Genomic DNA, 25,505 nt, shown 5'->3' with positions numbered 1-25,505 from the left:
ACCAAAACTAAGTAAGCAATTATTAAACAATTGTGCACCAAGACTGTTTCTCTGAACCACATGCAAAACAGCTTGGTTGTTCTCCATTACCAAGAAGAACTGGCACTATATTTGCATGGTGGTGCACACTGCATGGAGGTTTAGGTCTTTGATGCTCATACACACATTTGTTGTTGGGTGGAACTCACCCGCGGATCCCTAGGGTCCTTTAGCAGAGAAACAATTAGTGTTCCATGCTTAAAATTAATCCCAAGTGGAAATTCTTTGTTTCAGTGATTAAGGATACGATTGACTGGCCAATGATTCCTTGACTGAGAGAAACATTGAATAGATTAGACACGACTGATGAGTGAAGGGTGTATTTACTCAAGTACAATACTAATTGTACTTGAGTAAATACAAATTTGGATGCCTTTACTTACTAGACGTGGGGTTTTTTGTAACACCCATTTTTTGTTACAGTGTGCTATTATTACTTACTAACACTGTAAAAACACATTATTTTCACATTTTCACTTCATTTTCAGTTAAAATAAATTAAAAGCAATTGTGGTCTGTTTAGTATTTAGTCTGTTTTAACGTTGCCATGTATAGAACGTATGATGTACAATGTATAATGAGAATATAGGTCCTCTCATTTCCTAGTTTTTTCCAGAAACCTTTCCCTAAATTAATTATAGCTCCATGTATGGTTGCGCCATCAGGTCAGGACCACAACTTCTATAAAGAGAAGTAAGAATTGTTGAGGAGATGGTAAAGAGATAAGACACTTTTAATGTGACAGTGTTTGACTAAATAGAGCAGTGCACAACATCTAAGTGCAGACAGGACCCAATATAGTTGAAGGGTTGTCCAAATGTGAACCGGTTTTGCCTGGGAGTGACAGGATACAGGAAAACAGATGTCACAGATGAGGAAACCAGTTGTGATTATTCCAACACTGGAACAAGCTTTCCAAAACAGAACACAGAACAGAAATTTCATTTACAATTAGTGTAGGTTATTGTACTGCATACTTAAACTAAATCAATGTGAAGTTCAATATGCACTGTGTTTCACTTAGTTGTCCACATAGGCCAAGAAACAATTACAAACAAGCTCAAGGTCTAAATCCAGCATTCACAGACAACGCTAAAGCTGATCATCCAATAAAAAGCTTTCTTGATATTATTTAAAAATCTGTTTTCTGCATGCATTAAAAGCAAAATAGAAAAACTCTTCAAAGTAATACATGTAGGAGAAAAAAGCATTTGATGTCTATGCTGTACATTATAACTTACAATCTAACTGTTGGAAGGTGCTGATAATATACTGACTTATCTTTGGAGGCTAAGCATGGTGAGTTTGTCATGCATGTTGTGCAAGAGATAAGATTATGGGGGTTACTAAAATCAAATAAGTAAAATGAGCTGGGGGGTTTCATGGCACTATTTTTACCTGCTGATGCAGTAGGAAAACCCAAGGAGTGGACTTTTGATTTCAGAGCAATGCATGTTTACATTTTTCCTCTTTTTGGGGCACATGTGGAAGTTTCATCCTCACAAGTAGTAAAGGGAAATAGATCAAAAGGTCATTAAAACATCTAAATGGATTTTGGGAATATGACTACTGGTTTTCATGGAAATCTGCCAAGTGAAGATGTCATATAAACAACATATGTAACAAGACACAAGGTCACCAAATCAATTTAAGTCTTCCTATGAGTGCCTATGGAACATTTTAGGGTCAGCTTTGTGGTCCTTAGGGACTGAGTAAAGCACTATACAAATGCAGGCCATTTACCATTTTAGGGTAATTCACCGGGTAGCTAGTTACTGACATTTTGCCTGGAACTGGAGCAACAAAGCTTCAAATTAGTTAGAAGGCACCATGGTTACAAGCAGTATGCAGCATGTCTCTGAACTGTTTTTGTTTAAAAAGTGGGACATAGAAAATCATATTTGTATAAATAAGTACTGAGATGTCTGTGTAAATGCTGAAAATTGGATTTGCGCATATGGATTGAGCGGTTGGATTTGCTCTTGCGTCATCAGTCATATAGGCATTTGTCAAAGCTCCCTTGGAAGTGCACAGAGGAAGTACAGTGCTTTTGGCGTCTGCATTCTTTGAAGATCAGAGCTCTGGAAACTATCATCACTTCCCTTTGTAAGCTTAGCGTGGACCTGTACACACTTGAAAGCACCCACAGAGAACTGAGACACACTTACCTCGACCTGGGATTTGAAATGTTGGACCAGTAGCTCAGAAATGACAAAAGCACAAGCTATCGCTCATTTCCACTGCTGTGATGCTGATAATGGAGCAGCCTAATTTTCATCAAAATGTACAGTCATCTGAGCCTGGCTAACAGTGTGTTCCACACATAACTCCATTCCACACTACTGTCACCAAAATCACTTCACTCATCACTGATCTCCCGGTGGTTAGACTTGAGAATGCCATTGGCAAAGCTCATATGTGATGTGGTATTTAAGCCGTTTTACCATCTCTACCATTACTACTTCCTCTCGGTCTCATGAGTACGAACGGGCTGTCAATTGTCACACTTCATTTACTCTAATGCTTTCTGTGTCGATCACCATCACCAGGATTCGCAGCATCAGCAAGCTGAAGCAGAAGCAGCAGAAGCCATTTGGAAAGCGCTCAGACTGGACGTTGACCAAATTCAGCCACTATCTAAAACATTAGTGCTATCACGTGCTATTGCAGTCTACACTCGAGTTTGCAATTTGTCACTATTGGTGAACTGATTCTCTTTGCTAGCTATTTTAATTATCTGCCACAAAATGTAAACAAGAAGTCCACTGTTGAGCCTGGGTCATTGCGTGGGGCTCTCAGAGAAGGTTCTTAAGCTGCACGTGTTCCTAAGCAGTTTTTGCAGTGTGGCGTGGATGCTGTCATGCTAGTGGTCACTGATTTTGACAAGTGGTGTTGTAATGTTGTCATGGACCCGGCTCAGGAGGTCTCGGGGGTCCGTGAGCAGTAGGGATTATTATTATTATTATGATTGTTGTTATTATTATTATTTGGGGATGTGTGTTTTTCTGCACTATGCTTCTGTGTTCCACTTGTATGTGTGGGCAGGGTGTGGGTGTGTACATGTGTGGCTGGAGGACAGCCACATGCAGGCCTGATGGGTGTGGCCCTGCAGGAGAACTGGCCACACCTGAAGTTCCTGCCACACACCTGTTGGTGATCAGGGTTCGTCGGGGGAGCTACTTAGGAGAGTGTTGGAGCTCCCACCGGCGTGGGATCATTAAGCTAAGACTCCAAGTCAGTGTGTAGTATTAGGAAGTGTGGATCGTGTGCGCACGCGGGTTCAGTGTTTAATGGCTGCTTCTGTTATTGTCCTGCAGGTGGAACGAGGGACCAGAAGGGCAGCACGCACAGGGTGTGCAGAAACACAACTGCCGGGAGCACGAGCGCGGACGTCGGAGGGGAACACACGCATGGGCGTTTAGGGAGCAAAGGGGATTTATTGTGCATCTGTTACCTTCACTGTAAATAAAGTGCACTGTTTGCATCGCAGAACAATGTGTTTTGGGTCCTCATTCTCCCATATCCCCACGGTCTGCCAGCCAGACCGTGACAAATGTAGTGGTAACCTTTGGTAACACGCGTCAAATTAACATAAATGCCAGGCCCTAGCACAATTGCATTTTAATGATGAGTGTCATTCACTTCGACTGTCAGCTGCCTCAGTGTGGAGACTAACCAGTGTAGGTTGAAGACAATTCCATTCGTATGGCTCAACCACTTGAAAACTGCCACTTTCTTTTTTGTTATGCTTTGTTTTTTTGTTCATTTTTACATCTGTTACACCTGCTAGCACACTCAGAGTCTTCCTATGTTAGCTGAAACAAGCAAGTGAAGTCTGTGTTTACAGTCTAATCCCTGTTATCGTGTTTGCTGCTTTCCCTGCCTCAGGCTTTCCATGTATATACATGAAAGGGCAGGAAGGTGTGTTTCCCTCTATGTTAGGCTTTTTCTACAAGTATGCATGTAGAACGAAGGGGACGTCCAACAAAAGAACCAAATGCAAATTGTTGTAGATGAAAAACAGACTAACCTATATTAGTATATTCGAGTGTCTTTTACATAGACACTGCTATCTAGCTCAGAAGATTACACTGTTTGCCTTTTAACTTGTGTAATATAATGTAAATGTACAAAAACATGCAAACAAATTCTTGTGGCCACTAATTAACTCAAATGTGTGATCAACTTGATCAGAACATGGGAATGTTTTTGAAATTATTAAAATAAGAAGTAAAGTTGCTGTTCATAGAAAACAAACACATAAACAAATATAAAACCAAACAAACCTGCCTGTTTTTTATGATTTGCACAGAGCTGCTCAGTATATAAATGCAAATTTGTCCTGAATCCTGAAAACATTTTTGTATCTTGATAAGACATAGCGTGCCAGCTTGTCCCTGTCAAACTGGCCACACTAGTGGTTCAGTCCTAGACTAAAATTATGAGGGACTCTTCCGTAGTTTGACTTTTAGACATCTGTACTTGTACCATTATGTAAATCGAAGTGTGTTTATTCTGTGGTTACGAAAGCTAAACGGGCTGTAATATACATTTAAGTATGCAGGCAGTATTTAAGTAAAATATGTCAGAAAAAAATATACAGTTTTAAAACATTATTTTGACATTAAAACAAAAAAAGGTAAAGCAGAAAGCTGAGCCTGTTTTCAATATGAAATATGAGCAATGAGTAAGATCTGTAAAGCAGCTATTACCTATTACCCCCTTCCCCCACTTCCAAATAGTTTTGCACTGCCTAACTTTAAGTAGAGTCTAATTTTAAACACAATGTAAACCTTCTAAAACTAATTATACACCATAAAAAAAAGATCAATCTTAGGAGTCCTTTACTTTGTTTTCAATTTTTGTCTCATGCAGCCCTGCAAACACCGCTGTAGGGACAGTGTGTTCAAACTCTTGAGAGCTCTCAGCACCCTCCACAGGCTGGCTGTCTGATTGGCTCAGCACTGACCATGATGTCATCACTGCATGCTATAAGGGCTCTGACAAATAGCCTGGGAGACACATTAGAAGAAACACTGCTCAGCTGAGGGACTGAGTGAGTGAGACACACGCAGATCAAGTAAAGCAGAAAGTAGCTGGGACATGTGATACTCGCTGCTTTGTGGGAACTATCTGAACAGTGACATTTTACTTTGTATGGGAGCCAGGAAACACGACTGCAACCTGTGGAGGTTTGTACTTCTGCTTTTGTCTGGCTTGTTTAGCATGTTTTAAAGCTTGCCTGAAGCCAACTTGATATACTGTTTATGTATGTGGTTTTTGCGCAGTAAGCTTTGGTCTCCTTTTTCTTTTTTGTTAGTGCTAGATTTATGTGCATGCATTTTTTTTTCATTTTCTTTTGTTGTAATTAGGCAGAATTAAAAAAACAAACTAACGGAATTTGTAAAATTCACTCCTTTTGTTTGTGTGTGTGTGTGTGTGTGTGTGTGTATGTGTTTTGTTCATGTGTGTTCTCTTCAGATGGGAAATACAACCACCTCAGAGTACACCAATATGACTGCGATGAACTCGTCATCAAATTCAACTGGGACTGATGAAGGTTTCAGTGCCCCTGTAATGATCCTGCTGGGCATGGTCATGTCCTTATTAGTTTTGATTATTGTCTTTGGCAACATCCTGGTCATAACGGCAATTGCCCGCTTTCAGCGTCTCCAGAATGTCACCAACTATTTCATCACATCGCTTGCCTGTGCCGACCTGGTCATGGGTCTGATTGTGATTCCTTTCGGTGCCTGTAAAATTATCTCCAGTACGTGGTACTTTGGTAATTTCTGGTGTGACTTCTGGACTGCCACTGATGTGCTCTGTGTGACTGCAAGCATTGAGACCCTGTGTGTCATCGCCATAGACCGTTATTTGGCCATTACTTCTCCCTTCCACTACCAGTCGATGTTGACCAAATGCAAAGCTCGCATTGTGGTGGTGCTGGTCTGGGTGATTGCTGCTCTGATATCTTACCTGCCCATCCACATGAAGTGGTGGACCGCTGATACTATTGAAGCTAGAAACTGTACGAACCAAACCAACTGCTGCGAATTCCACACCAACCAGGCTTATGCCATCACTTCCTCTATCATCTCCTTCTACATCCCTTTGGTCATCATGATTTTTGTCTACAGTCGAGTTTTCCAGGAGGCAAGGCGCCAACTGAAAAAGATAGACAAAAGCGTTGGACGTTTTCATAATAGCGACATCAGCAACAGTAATTCTCTGGAGGCCAATAATGGCCGTGGCCTTAAAAAGGCAAAGTTTTGCCTTCGGGAACACAAAGCTCTGAAGACTCTGGGCATCATCATGGGGACCTTTACTCTGTGCTGGCTGCCCTTCTTTGTGCTAAACGTGGTGGAGGCTATATGGGCTGTGAACAGCCCGATCACCTTTATGGTACTTAACTGGATAGGTTACGCAAACTCTGCCTTCAACCCACTTATTTACTGTCGGAGCCCTGAATTCTGGTATGCATTCAAGGAAATCCTGTGTATGAATAGGAACCGCCTCACCAACCCTGGACCTGTGAATGGATACATCTATAGCAGGCACAGCTGGCAGAGTGAGCAGCAGGGGAGGAGTAAAGGTAACTCAGAAGAGAGTGACCCCACTGAAGGGTTTCTGGGGAAAGGAGCAGGGACCCCAGTTGTGGACAGAGCAGTGGACCCCAACGGGAATTGCAGCAAAGACATAATGACTGTAACGAGTATAACAACTGTCCTTTAAACTTGAAGCACTGAGACTTCTGTCAACAAGGAAATCCAGATATGTTTATACTGCTATTGTAAACAGTTTTTTCAAATGACTGATGAAGGTAAGGCCAGTCAAAAATGACTGACAGTGTCTCTGGAGACTTTAAAGAAACAATAACTCAGCTGTTCAGCTGAGTAAAGTGTCACTTTTCCTCTTCAAACACAGTGACACAAAACTGTAGGTCTCCCACATTTCCCTTTTGTGTGCGTTCATTGCATTTTTTATTTTGTTTGAATTTTCACATCTACCTCATCATACCTTTTCAATATTTGCATCTTAGCTGACCATCTGTCACATTAAGTCACTGTCCGCAGGAGTTAAAGTAGGGCAGCATCTCAGCAGTTTATTTACTCTACTAAATGGCCTGTGGATTGTATAACTGCTAATTGTCTGGCTTCAACTGAATTTGTAGCCATGTTGTTTATCTTTGATCTGGAGAGAGATCCCACAGTTTTTATTAGCATAAAATGTTTCAGAGAAGCAATCGGAGGTTGTAAATTTCATCCGAACATGCCAATTTGGCACAAAGAGCAAAGTAATCAGAAAACGATTGAGGGTGAAGGGTTAAACGTAATACCTCTTCGATGCTTTGCTTTAAGAAACACATTCCAAATTGACCGAGATTATAATCTGGCATGCTTTACTTTGCTCTTTTTTTCCCTTTAACGATTGGAAAATCGGAAAAATGATCAAAAGCAGGTGTGGCGAAACCTGTCTCAGTCATTCTGTCTCACTCCTCAGCAATGTTACGAGGTCCTGTTCCCTCCTATAGTGTTTTACAGTCTCTTGCATTTGAGTTTCCATTGCAGGGAGATAGCACTAGAGATATGATGGTTAATCTACAGTAATCTACGAGTTACTGATGAAACCTAGGTCAAAGTGAGGCTGGTCAAAACTTGCATGCCTGTATATGTTGTCTAAGCCAGATTCCGCTGTCAGGTCGAAGATATATGTACGTAATCTTTCAGTGCAAAGTGGATGCCATTACAGATAATGCGGTTAATCCTGAGTGTTGACCTTTGAAGCTTGCAGCTGTTATTAACATAAATTCAAAAGTGCACGTTTTAAAGTTTGCTATTGCACAGTCAGAACCCATCACTTCTTGCATTCTGTTAAGTGGTCGACTTATGTGCTACATGTCACTCGGTGCAATATGGCCATTATGTAAGTGTAAGAAAAACTATTCATCTTTCCTTTTCCTTCTATGCAACAGTTACAGTAGCCCCCTTTGTTGCACAAGCCCTATTTATTTATTAAAATCTGTGGTTGCTCTGTTTCAGCATGTACACTGTTTACTGAAACCAGAGAAGCCATTTCCTTAGTCATGGCACAAGGGTACAAACCACACGTAATAATAAACACTTTGTCAAAATAGCCAAGCGATAACAAAGTTCCACACCCAAGATGTGGCGGTGGTGAATATTCAGGCTAATAAAGATAGATGAGAGGAAGAAAAAGAACACAGCCCTTAGTAGTGCACTGTTGTCACAGCTCTCTCACAGGTGCCTCCGTTGTAAAATCAGTTGAAAATCAGAAAACCTTTGGAGAAGACACTCAGGAGTCCATAGAACAGTGCCTTAGCTGTTCCAGTTTCCGACATTAATTCTCTAATAAACAATGCAGGTTAGAATAAAATCCGAAGGGGCAATTTAACATGAGATCAGATAGTCATGGGAGCAAATTTGTTTTTTGCGACTTACAGTAAACGGTGTGCAAGATCATTAGTTTTAAGAGAAGTAATGAAGGTGCACCTACAGACAGAACCCCTTTCCCCAGTCAGTTTGGCAGTCTCTAGTATGTCTTGATCAGCATGCTAAATGTGGCAGAAGGGGGACCAGAGATTCTCTGCAAATCTAAATCGGTGTTAGTGACCTGTGTTAAAGTGCATGTAGCATTGCCGGTGCAGGTCTGCTGATGCCGTAAAAACTGTGAACTTTGTTCTCTCAGAGGAATCTCCATGTACTGTATTGCTATGTCCGATCAGCACTGCTGCTGCTGCAGACCTTAGGAATAGACGTAAATATGGTATCCTCATACGTCACTGTTTGCCATGTGAAAAAACAAGCTTTCCAGGATGTCGAGCTCATTATCTGTTTTTCTTTTTAACAGATTTACAGCAAAGTAAATGCAGGGGTTGGGTGTCATAAGACATGTTGGTCTGCATTTTCCCAACATTTTCACTGTACAGTCTACGCGAAGCACAAAACGGTCAAAGACTCTAGACCATTTTCTGTGTTGCTTTTATTAAGATGCAAATAGCTGAGTTTAAAAGGTCTGCAGCTTAAATAAGTGTAATTTTAGGAGTAATGCACAAATGATCTCTTGCATGCCAGCTTCACATTTGTAGTGAGGTGTTTGTGGACTTCTGTGCCATTTCCTTTAAAAGTGATCAGTTTGAGCCCAAGTGCTGTAGATTGTGAACTATATATCCACACTGCTCTCTCCTGGCAGTGGCCTCTCCTTGCACCTCAGCTGTCTCAGAGTTACTCATGGTTACTGTTTCATCAATAAGGCTGTATAATAAGGGATGCATGACTTCACCTCCCGTTGTTGCTGGAGGACGCCACACTGTTATGTGCAATGAGTCCTGAATGAATAGCTGACAGTATAACATTCCAAGCAAAGCACAGCTGATGGTTTCTAACCACATACCTTGCCTACGGATGCTTGCAGTCCACATTTAGTTCTCCCACCACGGTCTTGCAGCAGATAAGCGAATTTAGTGTGGGTACACACAGAAAAATTTTTTTTTTTTAAAAACAGATTCAGGGTTACAGAGAAGTCTTAGAGGTTATGTTACAAAGTGACATGCACATTTCACACATATTTTTTTGTACGGCAATCAATATCTTGGAGTTAAATATGATACAAGTCTTGGTGGGGTAAAACCAGTGCTTTTCTAACAGAACCACAGTTGTTCAGATTGAATAAAAGTTTGCTCATGAGAACAACTTAGTCATGATTTTAATTAAACTATTCACCATCCTAAAAGCAGCACTGTATAGGACTTTCATTTACTTTCAAGAAGAATTTTTAGAGATTTCGAATAACCAAATAGACATTGGAGTTCATGAACTTTAAACAGTTTTGCCTATTCAATTGTACCATAATATTTTCATGGAAGTTCTTCTTCCTGTTCGCAGCTCAAAATAAAGACTGTAGCATCTCAGCACAGATGCTGTTCAGTGTGAAGCATTCAGAGAAACTGACATGTGTAAATGTGAATTTTTACAAATGTTAAATATTGCTTAAGCCGTCATATAAAAAAAAAGTATGTGAAATACTTCCTCTCGTGGCCGGGGTGAATAAGCTGTCACTCAGCTAACTAAATGTTTACTAAATGTTTGCAAGCTAACTTCGCACAAGTTCTTGTCACTGTTTGTTAAGGTATCGGAGGCTGTTACAATATGTGGTGTCTTGTGATATTTATTACAAAAAAAATGTCTATATGTGATGTAACATTTGTATGGAAATAAATGATTTACATGTTGCACGTAATGTCCTCATGTGCATTTCCTTTATACACATTAAAGTGCACACGTAAAGGATACGTCAGGCTCGAAGGCTTAACTGCAGTTAAAACTATCAAAACGTGATCTGGAATGATGGACAGGACGGACATCGGGATACAATTAAAATCTTTCCACTTTCCTTTTTAAACAGTGTGTCTGCCTAGTGCTCCAAGTAATCATACATTATACAGACCACCTAATTCTATTCCAGAAATCTGTTACGGGAGTGATGAGTAAGAGAACCCAGACGCGGATCGCTCGTTAAGATTGAACAGTGTCTTTATTTACAGTGAAGCAAATCCAAAGTAATCCATAGTGCTAAGTCCCTTCCGTGCTCCCCTCGTGTGTCCATACGACTTTCGTAAACAGTGACGTCTCTCCGTCTCACTCGTAGCCTGGAAAAAAGGCAAACAGATGCGGTTAGCCTCCCTCCGCTATCAAACGTTTGTCTAACACTCGCTGAATTCGAGTCACTACCCGGCTTGGTGGAATACTCCAGCGCTGTCTGTCACTCAGCCACACCATTAAATAGTTCTGTCACAATGGTGGATGATTGGCAGCAGCTGGAGAGAAATCAGTTGCAGGTGGGACCACTCAGAGTGGCGGAACTTCCGGGTCGGACATCTCCCGTTGCTACGCAACCGCGTAACAACTACAACGGAGACAAAAACAGAGCGGGAGAACACACACACACACACACACACACAAACACACACGTCGCCGGTCGGGGCACCGTCGAACCTGACAGTACCCCCCCTCTAATGGGAGCCTCCCGGCGACCCAGCAAACTTATCAGGGTGCCTGCGGCGGAAGTCTCTCACCATGGCAGCATCGAGAACCGTGGACCGCGGCACCCAAGAACGCTCTTCCGGACCGTACCCCTCCCAGTCCACCAAAAACTGAAAGCCCCTACCGCGGCGCCGGGCATCCAATATCCGCGATACGGAATACGCCGGCAAGCCGTTGATAATCCGGGCGGGTGGCGGGGGCCCGGAGGGCGGGCACAAAGGGCTGGTCTGGACAGGCCTCACCTGGGACACATGAAAGACATTGTGAATTCTCATGGAACGGGGAAGAGACAAACGTACAGTCACAGGATTCAACACGGCCAGGATGGGGAAGGGCCCGATAAAGCGTGGAGCCAGTTTCCTAGACTCGACCCTCAGAGGAACATATTTCGCAGACAGCCATACCTGTTGCCCGACCTGGTATGCAGGGGCCGGAGCACGGCGGCGATCCGCAAGTCTCTTGTTCTGCTCAGCGGTCCTCAAGAGGGCGGTCCGGGTGGCGCGCCATGCCCGCCGGCGGTGCTGGACTGAAGGAACCGACAATTCCCCCTCCGACACAGAGAGAAGCGGGGGCTGATACCCCAGGGAGGCCTCAAACGGGGAAACCCCAGTAGCCGCCGACGTGCTAGCATTATGGGCATATTCGACCCACGCCAGTTGATCGCTCCATGATGACTGGTTCGAAGAGACCACACAACGCAGCATCGCTTCGAGCTCTTGATTAGCCCGTTCCGCTTGCCCGTTGGTTTGAGGGTGGAAGCCGGACGACAAGCTGGCCTGGGCCCCCAGTTCCTTACAAAACTCCTTCCACACTCGCGACGTGAATTGGGGACCCCGATCGGACACGATATCTTGGGGAACCCCATGGAGACGGAACACCTGCTGCGTGAGAATCTTGGCAGTATCCAGGGCCGAAGGGAGTTTCGGCAGAGCAACGAAATGAACAGCCTTTGAGAAGCGATCGATCACGGTCAAGATGACTGTGTGACCCGAGGAGGGGGGAAGACCGGTAACAAAGTCCAGTGCAATATGAGACCACGGGCGGCTGGGCACAGGCAATGGACGAAGGAGGCCAGCAGGGGGTGAACAGGAGACCTTGTTTCGGGCACAAACGGGGCAAGCGGCCACATACTCCCGAGCGTCCTTCCCTAGAGTCGGCCACCAAAACAAACGTTGCAGAAAGGCGATAGTGCGGTTTTTACCCGGGTGGCAGGCAAACTTGGCCGTATGGACCCAGTGAAGGACCTTACTTCGGACCGCCGCGGGAACAAACATCCTCCCATCGGGCCCAGTGCCCGGATCAGGTTCCGACCGCTGGGCAGCCTTAATAACCCGCTCTATGTCCCAGGTCAGAGCCCCCACGAAGCACGAGGATGGCAGAATGGGTCTCTCCTTCTCGTCTGGGTCGAGATCCGGGAAAAATTGGCGCGATAAAGCATCTGCTTTAAGATTGCGGGAGCCAGGTCTGTAAGAGATGGTCAAGTTAAACCGAGTGAAAAACAGAGCCCACCTGGCCTGCCGGGCATTCAGTCTTTTGGCCGCTTGGAGGTAGGTCAAGTTCTTGTGGTCTGTCCAGATAACCACCGGATGCTCGCTGCCTTCGAGCCAATGTCGCCACTCTTCAAGCGCCAACTTAATGGCGAGGAGCTCCCGGTCTCCAACGTCGTAATTGCACTCTGCAGGAGATAAGCGACGTGAGAAAAAGGCACATGGGTGTAATTTTGCATTCACTCGTTGGGATAGTATTGCCCCCACACCTGCGTCTGAAGCATCCACCTCCACAAAAAAAGGTTGACTGATGTCTGCCTGTACCAACACCGGAGCTGAGGAAAAGAGGTGCTTGAGTCTCACAAAAGCCCGTTCAGCGCCGGGAGACCACTGGAATGGCTGCTTAGGAGAGGTTAGGTTGGTGAGAGGCAGGGCGACCTGACTGAAATTGCGGATAAACCGTCGATAGAAGTTGGCAAATCCCAGAAACTTCTGCAGCTGCTTACGGTTCTTGGGTTCAGGCCATTCCACCACTGCCCTCACTTTGGCCGGATCTGCCCGCAGCCGTCCCTCCTCGATGATGAACCCCAAAAAGGAGACTGTCTGCACGTGAAACTCACACTTCTCTGCCTTTACAAACAGCCGGTTCTCCAACAGGCGCTGCAACACCATTCTCACGTGCTTGACATGGTCAGCCGGGTTCCGAGAAAACACAAGGATGTCGTCTAGATAAACGAAAACACAATGATTAATGAAGTCCCGTAAAACATCATTTATCATGGCTTGGAAGACCGCCGGCGCATTCGTGAGCCCGAAAGGCATCACCAAATATTCAAAGTGCCCACGATGCGTGTTGAACGCCGTCTTCCACTCATCCCCCTGGCGGATTCTCACCAGATGATAAGCACTGCGGAGGTCCAGTTTAGAAAAGATGGCAGCCCCCTGAAGGAGTTCAAAAGCAGAGGTGAGTAAAGGAAGCGGGTATTTGTTCTTAATGGTTATCTTGTTAAGACCTCGAAAGTCAATGCAGGGGCGGAGCGTTTTGTCTTTCTTCTCAACGAAGAAGAAACCTGCCGCGAGAGGAGAGGTGGACTGCCGGATTATCCCGGCCGCCAGCGAGTCGGTGATGTAGCCCTCCATTACCTCTCGCTCTGATTTCGAAATACTGTATAGACGGCTTGTGGGCAAGGGAGCGCCGGGTAGCAAGTCTATCCCACAATCGTACGGACGATGGGGGGGGGGGGGAAGAGACTGGGCCTTTTCTTTACTGAACACCTGGGCTAGGTCGTGATATTCAGCTGGAACTGCAGTCAAATCGGGAGGAGCGTCAGGTGAAGATGGGCTAGTGGACGTCTGGCTAACTGTAGCAGAACGTAAACACTGTTCATGACACTTAGGACTCCACCCAGTTATCCTGCTGTTCTCCCAATCGATCTGCGGGTTATGGCGTTCGAGCCAGGGGTAGCCCAAAACTAGCGGAGTGTGAGGAGCCTTGAACAGAAACAGGCTGATTTGTTCAACATGGTTTCCGGAAAGAGAAAGAGTCAAATCAGTAGTGCGATGTGTTATACTGGCCAAGGGGGCACCATTCAGCGCCGCCACCTGGAGGACCTCAGGTAAGGGTTCAACAGGTATGCCCAACGTCTGGGCCAGGGCTTCGTCAATAAAACTTTGTTCGGCCCCCGAATCGATTAAAGCACTACATGGGTGAATACAGGACTGGAAAATCAATTTGGCAGGACAGCTGAGGTGGGGCAAGATGTTTGCGGTAACGCCCGTCAGTATGCCCACGGCTACTGACGAGCAGCGTCTTGTCCCGACTCTGGGCATTTATCAGAAAAGTGTCCTCCCTTTCCGCAAGTGAAACACTCACCCCCCTGAGGTCTTCTCCGTCGGGCCACAGACCTAAAGCTGGCTCGACCGATCTGCATGGGCTGCTCCTCCTCCAACGGCTGTTCCTCCCACTCCCGTCTCCACTCGAGAGAGGGCCCTGCCGAGGTTTTGCTGCCGCCCGCTGGTCGCCGTCCAAACTCACGCCTATGCTCATCCAACTGAATGCACACATTCACCAAAGCACTGAGCGACTTAGGCAGTTCTCTTGAGGCCAACTCACGTTTTAGATTTTCGTTCAGGCCGTTTATGAAAGCCCCTCGTAGTGCATTTTCTTGCCAGCCGGTCTCCTCGGCCAAAATCCAGAAGTCAATCGAGAAGTCCGCTACACTCCTCCATCCTTGTTTCAGGGAAAACATGCGATGTGCTGCGCTGTCGGCGCTGGAGCCTTTGTCAAAAACACAACGAAATTTGCACAAAAAATCTTCATAAGAGATAGCAGGTTGCATGCTTACCACGGCCTGGGCCCATTGTAAAGCGCGTCCAGTCATTGATTCCACCATTAACCCCACCTTGGCTCCATCTGAGAAATAAGACCGAGGCTGTTCTCTAAAAATGAACGAACATTGTGTTAAGAACCCGCGGCTCTTATCCAGATCCCCACTAAACTTCTCAGGGGCCGGCAGCGGGTGCTCGCGCTGCAGTGTGGGAGGGGAAGGAGGCAGAGGAGAAGCCGCGGCTGTGCTGAGAGACGGCCCGGGCGATGGAGCATCAGCTGCAGCCCCAGGGGGAGTTAGCAAAATCCCTTTTAATTCAGCAACCAGCTGCCGTAACACAGTTTGTTCTTCAACAACATGTTTCATCATTTTTTCATGGCGTTCCAACATCTCACCTTGAATCGAGAGTTCTCGCAGAACCGGAGCGGCGTCCGCTGGGTCCATGTAAGTGGCTGGAGTATTCTGTTACGGGAGTGATGAGTAAGAGAACCCAGACGCGGATCGCTCGTTAAGATTGAACAGTGTCTTTATTTACAGTGAAGCAAATCCAAAGTAATCCATAGTGCTAAGTCCCTTCCGTGCTCCCCTCGTGTGTCCATACGACTTTCGTAAACAGTGACGTCTCTCCTCTCGTATCTCCGTCTCACTCGTAGCCTGGAAAAAAGGCAAACAGATGCGGTTAGCCTCCCTCCGCTATCAAACGTTTGTCTAACACTCGCTGAATTCGAGTCACTACCCGGCTTGGTGGAATACTCCAGCGCTGTCTGTCACTCAGCCACACCATTAAATAGTTCTGTCACAATGGTGGATGATTGGCAGCAGCTGGAGAGAAATCAGTTGCAGGTGGGACCACTCAGAGTGGCGGAACTTCCGGGTCGGACATCTCCCGTTGCTACGCAACCGCGTAACAACTACAACGGAGACAAAAACAGAGCGGGAGAACACACACACACACACACACACACACAAACACACACACACACACACACACACACACACACACAGGTCGCCGGTCGGGGCACCGTCGAACCTGACAAAATCCAAGGGAGAAGGATAGAAGAAATATATAGAGCCATAAAAACGTCTCGATATTTGGCACTAAGCTGGAGTGGAGAGCATTTTTCATGTTTCTTTCAAGAATAAAATATGTTCGTTTGCAGAATGAAGATTGAAAACCTTAAGAGTAGTCATCATAGTTAGGAATGCAGTTTCATAGAAAAGGATTTTGCACTGGAGATATGATTACGCCTTTCATGCTGAGTAGAGAACACTGGGCACTGATTTACTATTTTAAGTATTTACTATTTTATGAACAGTTTTTTACATCATGCAAAACAGTAAAATGAGCCACTTTCAATAATGTCACATACTACAGTTTCTATAGGTATACTAAGAACGATAAAAAAAAAATGGTGACTAGCTTTGAAGCTTGATAAAATTTCTCCACACCCTAAGGAATATTCATTTTCAGGGTTAGAGGTTAAACTCCCCACGCAGACAGAACATCTACACTGTGGCCTTTTCTGCTCTGTAGAGGGTCCTGGACGAATGCCATATCAGAATCCGGGCTAACCCGGCAGATGCGTCTTATTTCAGGGTTTTAGACATCTACTGAAATTGAGGCACTGGGATGCACGCATACACGGGTCTGCAAGATTAATATTGTGCCAACTTATGTGCCAAGCCACTCAAATAAGTCCTTCCATGGTAATATCCACAATCAAGCTTTACAGACTTTGATCCTTAAGAGCTAGATAAGAACGCCATTTTCCCATAGAGACCCACCATGTTGAGTCAGAGGGAAAAGAAAGTAGCATGGAGGGAAAACTCTGGAAAGAAAGAGTCTGTTTTGGGACAGGAAGAATATTTTCTCAGATATGTTAATCGTGTCAGGGATATACTGCATACAGGGTGTGACTATGTGAAAACATTGTCTTTGATAGATCGATATGTCCCCTGGCACCCTGGTGACTACAGTGACCGAGGCACCGCTATGTCTGCAGTTCCCCTTCTCCCAAGAGACCTGCTACCATGTGTGTCTGTGTGAGTGCGTTCGTCTGTGTGTATTTGAGAACGTGTGGATGTTTGTGGACTCATAGGAACATCGCAAATTAAAGTTTGTCCCCCTCTGAAAAACTAGATCCACCTGACCTAAGGTTAAAAAAGCAAACGTGACCTTGAAAGATGTGTTTCACTCTGTTTAAAGGCCAAAGTAAATATAATAAAACACATCTTTTCAAAAATATTTTCTGTTTGGTAATTCTGTCATAACCAAAAATGATCTATGTTTATCCCATAAATGTTTTTAGTCATAACTGTGTCAAATTATTTATTTATTTATTTATTTTTTATCTCCAGTGAGCAACAAAAAGATCAGTGTATCATTTCTCTTCTCTAAAAAGGATTTACATCTCTACATTACAAGATATAAATACCTCAGTTCTTGTGAAATTAACATAGCACCAGCAATGGACATATCATTTTTACAGCTTGTGGCTGCGCTCATGAGTTCAGACCAATCACTGCAAACCAAACTACTGAGCAATAAGATCACAGCTGATTGCATGCTTTAGGTGTGACAATTTAAAGAAAGAAAGGAGAACAAGGCCGGTCCAAGAAAAAGTTGGCAGTTCGTGAGAGCTCAGTGAAATGTTATCCCTCTGGATTTTTATCAGCGGGGTTGCTAACCGTCGACCTTCTGGTGTGTGACATGCACGTTAACCTTTATTCTCACGTTCTCACTATGTCCAGAGAAGTCTCACAACAAATAGAGAGAAGGATCACAAGCAGAAAAAAAATCAAAACTGTTTTCTTTTCTTTTTTTCTTTTTTTAAACATTGGGCCTTTTACCTCTTTCAGCACCAACACTTTGTCATAACCAGTGGAGAATGTAAAAAATACAGCTTATGGATTGTTTTGCTGGATGGACACAAATCTGCCTGTAAGAGGTTATTAGTTAGACTCACAAGTGTATATAACCTAACCCTAGTTTGACAAAATGTAAACAGGAGATCAAACTGTGTGAAACATAGAGTTTCACACATTTAAGCACAGTAGCAGTGACATCACCAATTATTCACTTATTACTACTTATTATTTGTAACTATTAATATCACATAGTTGTCCAACATGGTAATTCTTGTGCTTTGAAAAAAGTGAAATGTGGTGTCTTGTTAAGTTTATTGCATTAAGTGTGTAACTGTGTTTATTTTAGACCTTCTAGTCCAGCTCAATATTTTAAAAAGAAATACAATTTAAAAAAAAAACACATGAGAACACTCAAATGCAGTAATCATTGAACAGAACACTAACGTGCAATTGATTCAAACTTTTTAGAAGCAGGAGGATTTTTTTGTCACTTAAAGTTGGTACAGTTAAGGCCACTATGGCCACAGAATCAATTAATTGATACATACATTTATACATAAATTTCTTCAGGTCAGTGTGGAAGCCAGGAATTTTATTGGTTACAGAGTTTTGGCTTGTATTTGTCGATCTTGGAAGCGAGATCCCGAATGTATCATTACAGGCTGCCTGAAGCATTTTCATGTTTGTTTTACTGTAAGCAAATTTGTAGTGGAGTACCATCGGCTCTAAAAATGGCTATTTCAATATAATCTGCATGCAAACAGAATTTCCAGTCTAGCATATTTACTTTACTGCACATCATGAACATCATTCCTGTTGATTGCACATTTGCATAGTTTGATCAAACCCCAAGCAGCTGCTGCAAGTATAAGGAGAGGAAACGGCATTGTCGGCATACATCCAGTATTGTGCTTCTAGTTTTCCACCTATCGTGAGATCCATCATCAATGGTTTTTAAATTCATCTATCTTTATGGGCATACAATTTTTAATTGAAATAAAATGCCAGAAATTATTCATACAAATGGAAGCTTTCCATATTAAGTATACACAATATTTGCAATACCTTGTATTTGTGTTTATTTAGTTACATACAAAAAGAAGTTTCAGCATTCAGAAATTAATAATTAAGCTAATGAAATGATGTTTTCAGCAGCACGGTGGCACGGTGGTTAGGGTTAGCACTCTTGCCGCACAGCAAGAAGGTCCTGAGTTCAATTCCACCATCTTTCTGTGTGGAGTTTGAATGTTCTCCCCGTGTTTGCGTGGGTTCTCTCCGGGTACTCCGGCTTCCTCCCACCATCCAAAGACATGCAGCTTGTGGGGATAGGTTAATTGGATAATTCTAATTGCCACTAGGTGTGAATGTGCGAGTGAATGTGAGTGTGAATGGTTGTCTGTCCCCATGTGTTAGCCCTGCGACAGACTGGTGTCCTGTCCAGGTTGTACCCCGCCTTTCGCCCTATGACAGCTGGGATAGGCTCCAGCGCCCCCCGTGACCCTGAAAAGGATAAGCGGAAGCGAATGGATGGATGGAAGAAAGCTAAATTTGGGCTAATACATAGTAATGAATTATTTAGAATATCATAGTGCTGACGGGACTTTAAGTTTCATTCATACAAATTTTACTGTGAGTAATTTTTAAGATATTATTAGGACAGAGCTGATATCATTGATGCAAAGATTAGTCTGATATCATTTATGGTTTATGAGCACTCCGAAACACATAAAGCATAGAAGTACAACCCGTAGGTTGGGATAAACAATGCAAATTAATATGTGCTAATACACTCCCTCAGCGCATGCTATAAGCTTTCAGAGAGCTTGGTGCTCTTCTGTGAGTAGATATTAAACTATCCCTCCTTCTGCCCCACTCCCCATCTTTTTTTTCCTACTTCACGTACCTTAAATGATCATTTAAGATTTGTCTTTGACTGCGTTCAATCAATAAGCAACCACTTTTTTGTGCTGACTGCTTTATTTCTGTTTTCTTATTTACTTTTTTTCATGTAAACTGCAAATGACAATAAGTAAGCTCCCGATATCATGTGTCTTACAGTCCAACAGAGGACTAAATCAACACTGCACTCGTGAATAATGTGCACGAGCAGCTCTTTTGAACAGACTTGGCTACAAACTGCGTACATCTGCTTGTGGTTTTCGTTGATGAAAAATACATTCTGTCTATGGTTTACAGAGGGTCAGGATTGTTTTTTTAACTGAGGGAATGGGTGGCCACATATAAAATATGTTAACTGCTTAAAGCAAGCAGGGAGTGTTGTGCTACTTAATTTCAAGTATCAGGCTCTTGTTTCAAGTTTGATTAATGTTTTTCCTGTTGCTGATAGTAGCTGGCCAAAAGGGATGCGGTAAAAGATTACCTTTTAAAATGTGCCTGACTTCCTGTCTTTTTCTTTCTCTGTTTCTTTCTTGCTTCCCTAATGGCTCAATTATCTGTTACTTGTTTCCAAGCAATCAATTTGACTGTGCTGTATTCTGTAAGCAACTGCCTCTTTGTTGCTAACTTTAAAGTGTCTCTTTTACTGGCTATGCTGCAGTTCTTAAGGTAAGTGGCAGAGTGGTTGTGGTGTACGCTGAACTGACAGTCGTCAGCAACGTGAAAGCTTACATTTACCATGCATTTACCTTTGTGACTCTGTTGTACGACTGGCAGGCTGAACAACCTGTTTGAAAGCATGTCTGGAGAATTCACAGCTTTTAAATGGTACAAAAGAAACGAAAACAAAGACAGGAAAGCAAATGTTGTACTACGTAGTGTTCTAAAGTGTAAAGTCACAGTCAGTCTTGCCAGGCTCGTCACAACTAGACTGTATGATTGTCCCTCTGACACAACAGTATTCCCATAAGCATTCCCCAACTCATGAAACAAAGATGCTTGTCAGTTTGAACCCTAATATGGTGCTGCAGCCATGGATATAGTGTGATGCTGGTGAGCAGCTCTGGCTAACAAATGTTTCTAATGTCTGTGTGTTTACATGTTTGGCCCTATGGGCTCATGGTTAGTGTCCAGTGGTGAAGAAGTATGCAGTAGTACGCCATAACTGAGGGAGCACAGGATGTGAAATGGAAGCTATGAATTGTATTTAAAACACTTCTTGGGTCAGTAGTAAATAGTACGACATAGGCAGTACATTCCGTCAGGCACGTGTCAGCAGCTGTTACTTTATCAAGTAAATGGACACACACCATGTTCTGTGCTGCGTACATTTCCCTGAAGTTCGTCACAGTGTAATGATATATCATTCAAGAAATATTCTACGAATGCTAAAAAGCCCTTTTTTTCCAGTGTTTTTTTAATCAAAGCAAACACAAATTAAGATTGAATGTGGATAAAATGGAAAATACAATAATTACCCTATTAATGTATTAGAGAAAGTGGACTAAAAATGGGTGGAAGAACTTCATTATATATGTACTTTATAACACCAGTTCAAATGCAATGATCTTGAAAAACCTGCTTACCCAGGCATTTTCCACTTCATATCTGGATCACGTCCAATAAGGAGAGACAGTTCCTGTCAACATGAACCTCTCCTAATAAAAATCTGTAGGGGCAGGGAGTGAAACCAGAGTAAATCCTGCCGGCCAAACTTTCATCACAAGCCTCTATAGTTATTCACCTCGACCTTATTGAGGGCACTGATAGCAGGGGAAATTCATCCTGCTCCAAACTCGTCTAAGGATGAGCAGTCAACCTTAGACAGTAACTTTGCTTAATATTATAGAGAGCACACGCTGTATATAATGGGACAAACTGAAAAATGATAGCCTTGTGTGTGCGTGTGTGTGTGTGTGTGTGTGTAGGTGTGTGTGTGTGTGTGTGTGCGTGCACGCGCGCATGACGTTAGAGGTGGGTGAAACAAACTCACTCATCTGTTACAACAGCGAAGGAGAAGGTAGCCAGACAAGAAGAGTTATCATCCTAAAGCAGAGGTGAGAGGTGGTCCAGAGAATGACATGGCGTGGTAGAAAAGTTTGCAAGAGCGTGTGGATGTCCTAAACTGTACAGCAAAGTCACCTGCTTCAGATGTTACCAACTGTAGTCATTTTTCTCTCTTCTCTTTCCTGTCACCACCCAGCTGCTGCAGTTGGGGGGTGACAATCGCTGAGCCTGGATCTGTGGTCTTTTCCTCTTAAAAGGGAGTTTTCCTCCGCACTATTACCAAGTGATTACCTATACCAGTCCCATCCCACTAATACTGCAGGATTTTTTTACCTTAAAATGGCAAACATTATTGGATAATATTATCTGATAGTATTTGAAAGAAAATGATAATTTTCCATACTGGTCAGGCTGTAATGTAAAGTCCTTTCAGGCAGCTATTGTGAATTGGTGCTATTTAAAACCTAAATGAGATTACTAGTAGGTTCAGAAGGCAATTATCACGTGATTTAATGATACGTGAATTCTTTATCACGTGACATATAACAAGAACAAAGTGAATTAAAGATATGGGTAAACAACATACAATCAATGATTTAAAAAAAATATGAGCAGGCTTTGGAGAAAACTAGACAGCTTATTTTTCAGGCAGACCCTCCCTTCTTTTCACCAGGACAACAACAAACCACATTCTGTACATGTTCCAACAGCATGTCTATGCAGTCAAAGAGTCTGGGTCCTAAACTGGCCTACTTTCAGTCCCATCTGTCATTCACCTAAAATATTTGTGCATTATTCAAAATACAACAAATATATGTAAAGCACTACATGGGAGAAATATTTTCTTTATTTGACATGTTGTCTTATCAGTTATGTGTGTTGCATATTTAATACAGCGTTTAAAATATTTGCAAATTTTTAAATTTTTTACATGCTGTATTTATTTACAAAGCATCTCAGTGTTTTTGGGAACAGGTTGTACTTCTTTATTATAAAAACTACTCGGATAAGTTTAGAGGGAGATAATGTGCTGCATCAAAGTTCTTACAGGACCTGAACAGGACAATGAGCCTATTATCTGTAGTGGGGCAGTAACTATATTACAAGGCTACAACAACAGGTCTGTAAAATCAAATGGTAGCTTATTTGAATATGCTTTGAAGGTCATTTTCATTTTCAGGAAAAGGAGTTGTTGGGAGCCAAGATTGGTCAGTGGTCTAGGATGCTTAGGTGTGTGTGTGTGTGTGTGTGTGTGTGTGTGTGTGTGTGTGTGTGTGTGTGTGTGTGTGTGTGTGTGTGTGTGTTCTTCCTGAGAATCCTCAGGGCTGTACAGTAAAACGCTTCATTTCTGTAGCGCGCTGCTGAGGTTTAGAAAATTGACGCGCATTCTCTTTGCTGTTGCTCCTCACCTTTAGCGCTGCCTCGGGGCTTGGAATGTGTTGAAAACTGAGGCTTTCAGAAAGCAACTGAAAAGAAAAAAAAAGGGGGGGGGGGGGGGGGGGAGCAGCTGTGTGGGAACCTGTCTGAATACTGTGAAAAATACCTAAACATGAGCTGGATAAATTCAAAACATAAGGTTTCTGATTTTTATAGACCTGTTCTCCAAGTGTTTTGATCACACCTCATTTGTGCTTTGCTAGACTCACAAAGTGAATGACGCTGGCTAGCTTTTGTTTGTTTTCGTAGTAGTTTATTGAACAAGAATCACGGCATCAAGCCATGTTCATTATATTTGTATTTATTATAGTATGTTTTGTACACAGGACTTCTAGACACTGCTCATTTGTCTGCAGTTGGGTTTTTAATGATATTACAATATATAAGAATAATGACAAAAATAATGGCTAAAACTAATTATACATACTTAAACAATTATCACATGACAACGATCTTTATGGAGTGTGATGAGAGGACATATTGCAGGGCACACGGCACACAAAGGGAACAAATAGTAGCCTTTAATATGGCAAAAACTTTTTAAAAAGAGCAGTACCAAGTAATAGGAAGAGCTTGAGATTGATGTGTAGACACCAAGGACTATACACAGGGACTGATTGGGGATAGGAAGCATGAGGGAAATGAGACACAAAGTAAAAACTGAAACAAGGTGCGAGAAAGGGGAACAACCAAAAACACACATATTGACTCCAGTCTCATGACCACTAAAACTAATATGATGTGTGTGTGTGTGTGTGTGTGTGTGTGTGTGTGTGTGTGTGTGTGTGTGTGTGTGTGTGTGTGTGTGTGTGTGTGTGTGTGTGAGTCGTAGAGAGTTGTGTGTCACAGGTGAGCAACATAAATATGCTGCGTAGCTGAAATAACTGTTGATTTCCTTGTTTATGCTATTGTGAGCGGTTACAGGGCACTGACAGCGGACAGCAACATGGATTTCAACATTTTTATTTTAACTGTTATTTCTCAATCTGGGAATGTTATCTAGGGGCAGAAGGCTAGTGGGAATCACTTTAAGCAGGAGGCCGTAAGTAATTCATTAAATCTGATTTATGAAAGAGGCTATTCATGAAGTCACTTGTCATTATAAGCTGGTTAACATTAATTATCTGTTGCTAAAAGAAAATGCTTATAAGCCTTACATATATTGTGATATATAGAGAGATCATTTTTGCATACTGCTTTTATTTACAAATCATCTCAGCGTTTTTGGGAACAGGGTTGTACTTCTTTACTATAAAAACGACTCGGTTTAGAGGGAACATGCGCTGCATCAAAGTTCTTAGATAAAGACTCTTGTGGTTTTCTTTTTTTTGATCCTAATGAGCTCTTATAATTTCACATGAGTATTAGGTGGAGCGTAGAGTGTAAACTTGTTAATTATAAGTCCCTAAAGATTGCTTCAATGTAACCCTGGGAATACTTAAAAAGGAAGAACAATTCAGTGCTTGTTTTGGCACAGCTGTTCTTGTTTTGAACTTGTGCTAAACTCATGCTTGTGGGGGGAAGGAAACCTTGCAATATTATTTACCATGCAGATTATGTATGCAAACATTTCTTCCTTTTCCTCGTTGTCCTGCAACAATCCAGTCGTTAGCCGTTTCTTTGTTTGCCCTTGTTTGAACTCTCTGATATTTGCCAGTGAAATGCAGGGTAGTTAATATGTTAGTGATCTAATCAGAGAAATCCAGAGCACAAAAGTCTCCACAAAAGTATGGCTACAGTCAAGCAGCACTATATGTACCTATAAAAAAAATCACCCATTATTATTGTCTGTGTTAGTTCAAATCTTCCTTCTCACTGTTCATTTCAGGGCTCTGGGACATAAAGGTCATTACAGGACATTCACTGTATGTGAACTGAAGCCATAAATGTGACATAGAGGACACTTTACATTATGCTCCCCGTGGTTTGCTGTCATTACCAAGCAGATTGATGGAGATATTCTTTCTCCTCTTCTCTCCTATTCTACCTGTTGTAAGGCTGCTGATGAAAAAAAAAAAACTATCATGAAGCTAAGCGTTGTCTTTCACTGCCCACCTCTGGCTGAAGATGGGAACACCATGCTGATGGTTTTTACTGTACAGCCAAATAGTAAATCAGTAAGAGAGTGCCCTCTTGTGGAGCTGTTTAAGAAGTGCCAAATTTACAAAAACCCTCCATCATTAAAAAAAAAAAAAGCTTTTATAAGTTATGATGTATATTTAAAAAAGAACTTTTGAAAGCAGAAATAGAAAAACAGAGATATCTGCTTGCTTAGACTCCCGCCTTTTTATAGTTCTCCAAATAATGCATTTTAGCCCAGAGAGCACTGTGGTCAGTGGAGAGGAGGTCAACCATGTCACACTGCAAACTGAAGTCTACCT

General features: G+C 42.8%; 1 protein-coding gene and 1 long non-coding RNA gene across 2 annotated transcripts; one reads left to right on the top strand and one right to left on the bottom strand.

The window, feature by feature from the left end:
* The first annotated feature begins 5,077 nt into the window (after positions 1-5,077).
* adrb2a (adrenoceptor beta 2, surface a) lies at positions 5,078-10,267 on the top strand. Its single transcript, XM_085421211.1, has 2 exons — positions 5,078-5,231; positions 5,521-10,267. Exon 2 carries the CDS (start codon positions 5,521-5,523, stop codon positions 6,772-6,774), a length of 1,254 nt encoding a protein of 417 aa, XP_085277337.1. The 5' UTR covers positions 5,078-5,231; the 3' UTR covers positions 6,775-10,267.
* Positions 10,268-13,194: 2,927 nt separating this feature from the next.
* LOC146677359 (uncharacterized) lies at positions 13,195-15,890 on the bottom strand. The gene is made up of 3 exons (XR_014913572.1): positions 15,312-15,890; positions 14,935-15,028; positions 13,195-13,314 (listed from the first exon to the last, which is right to left on the bottom strand). It is a non-coding gene; the product is annotated as an uncharacterized LOC146677359 (long non-coding RNA).
* Positions 15,891-25,505: the final 9,615 nt, after the last annotated feature.

This window comes from Rhamphochromis longiceps, linkage group LG2, assembly GCF_057381845.1.
Source record: "Rhamphochromis longiceps isolate RC_006_pf linkage group LG2, R_longiceps_female_GT1.1, whole genome shotgun sequence".
Taxonomy (NCBI): Eukaryota; Metazoa; Chordata; class Actinopteri; order Cichliformes; family Cichlidae; genus Rhamphochromis; species Rhamphochromis longiceps.
This window is presented reverse-complemented; position numbering and strand designations above follow the sequence as displayed.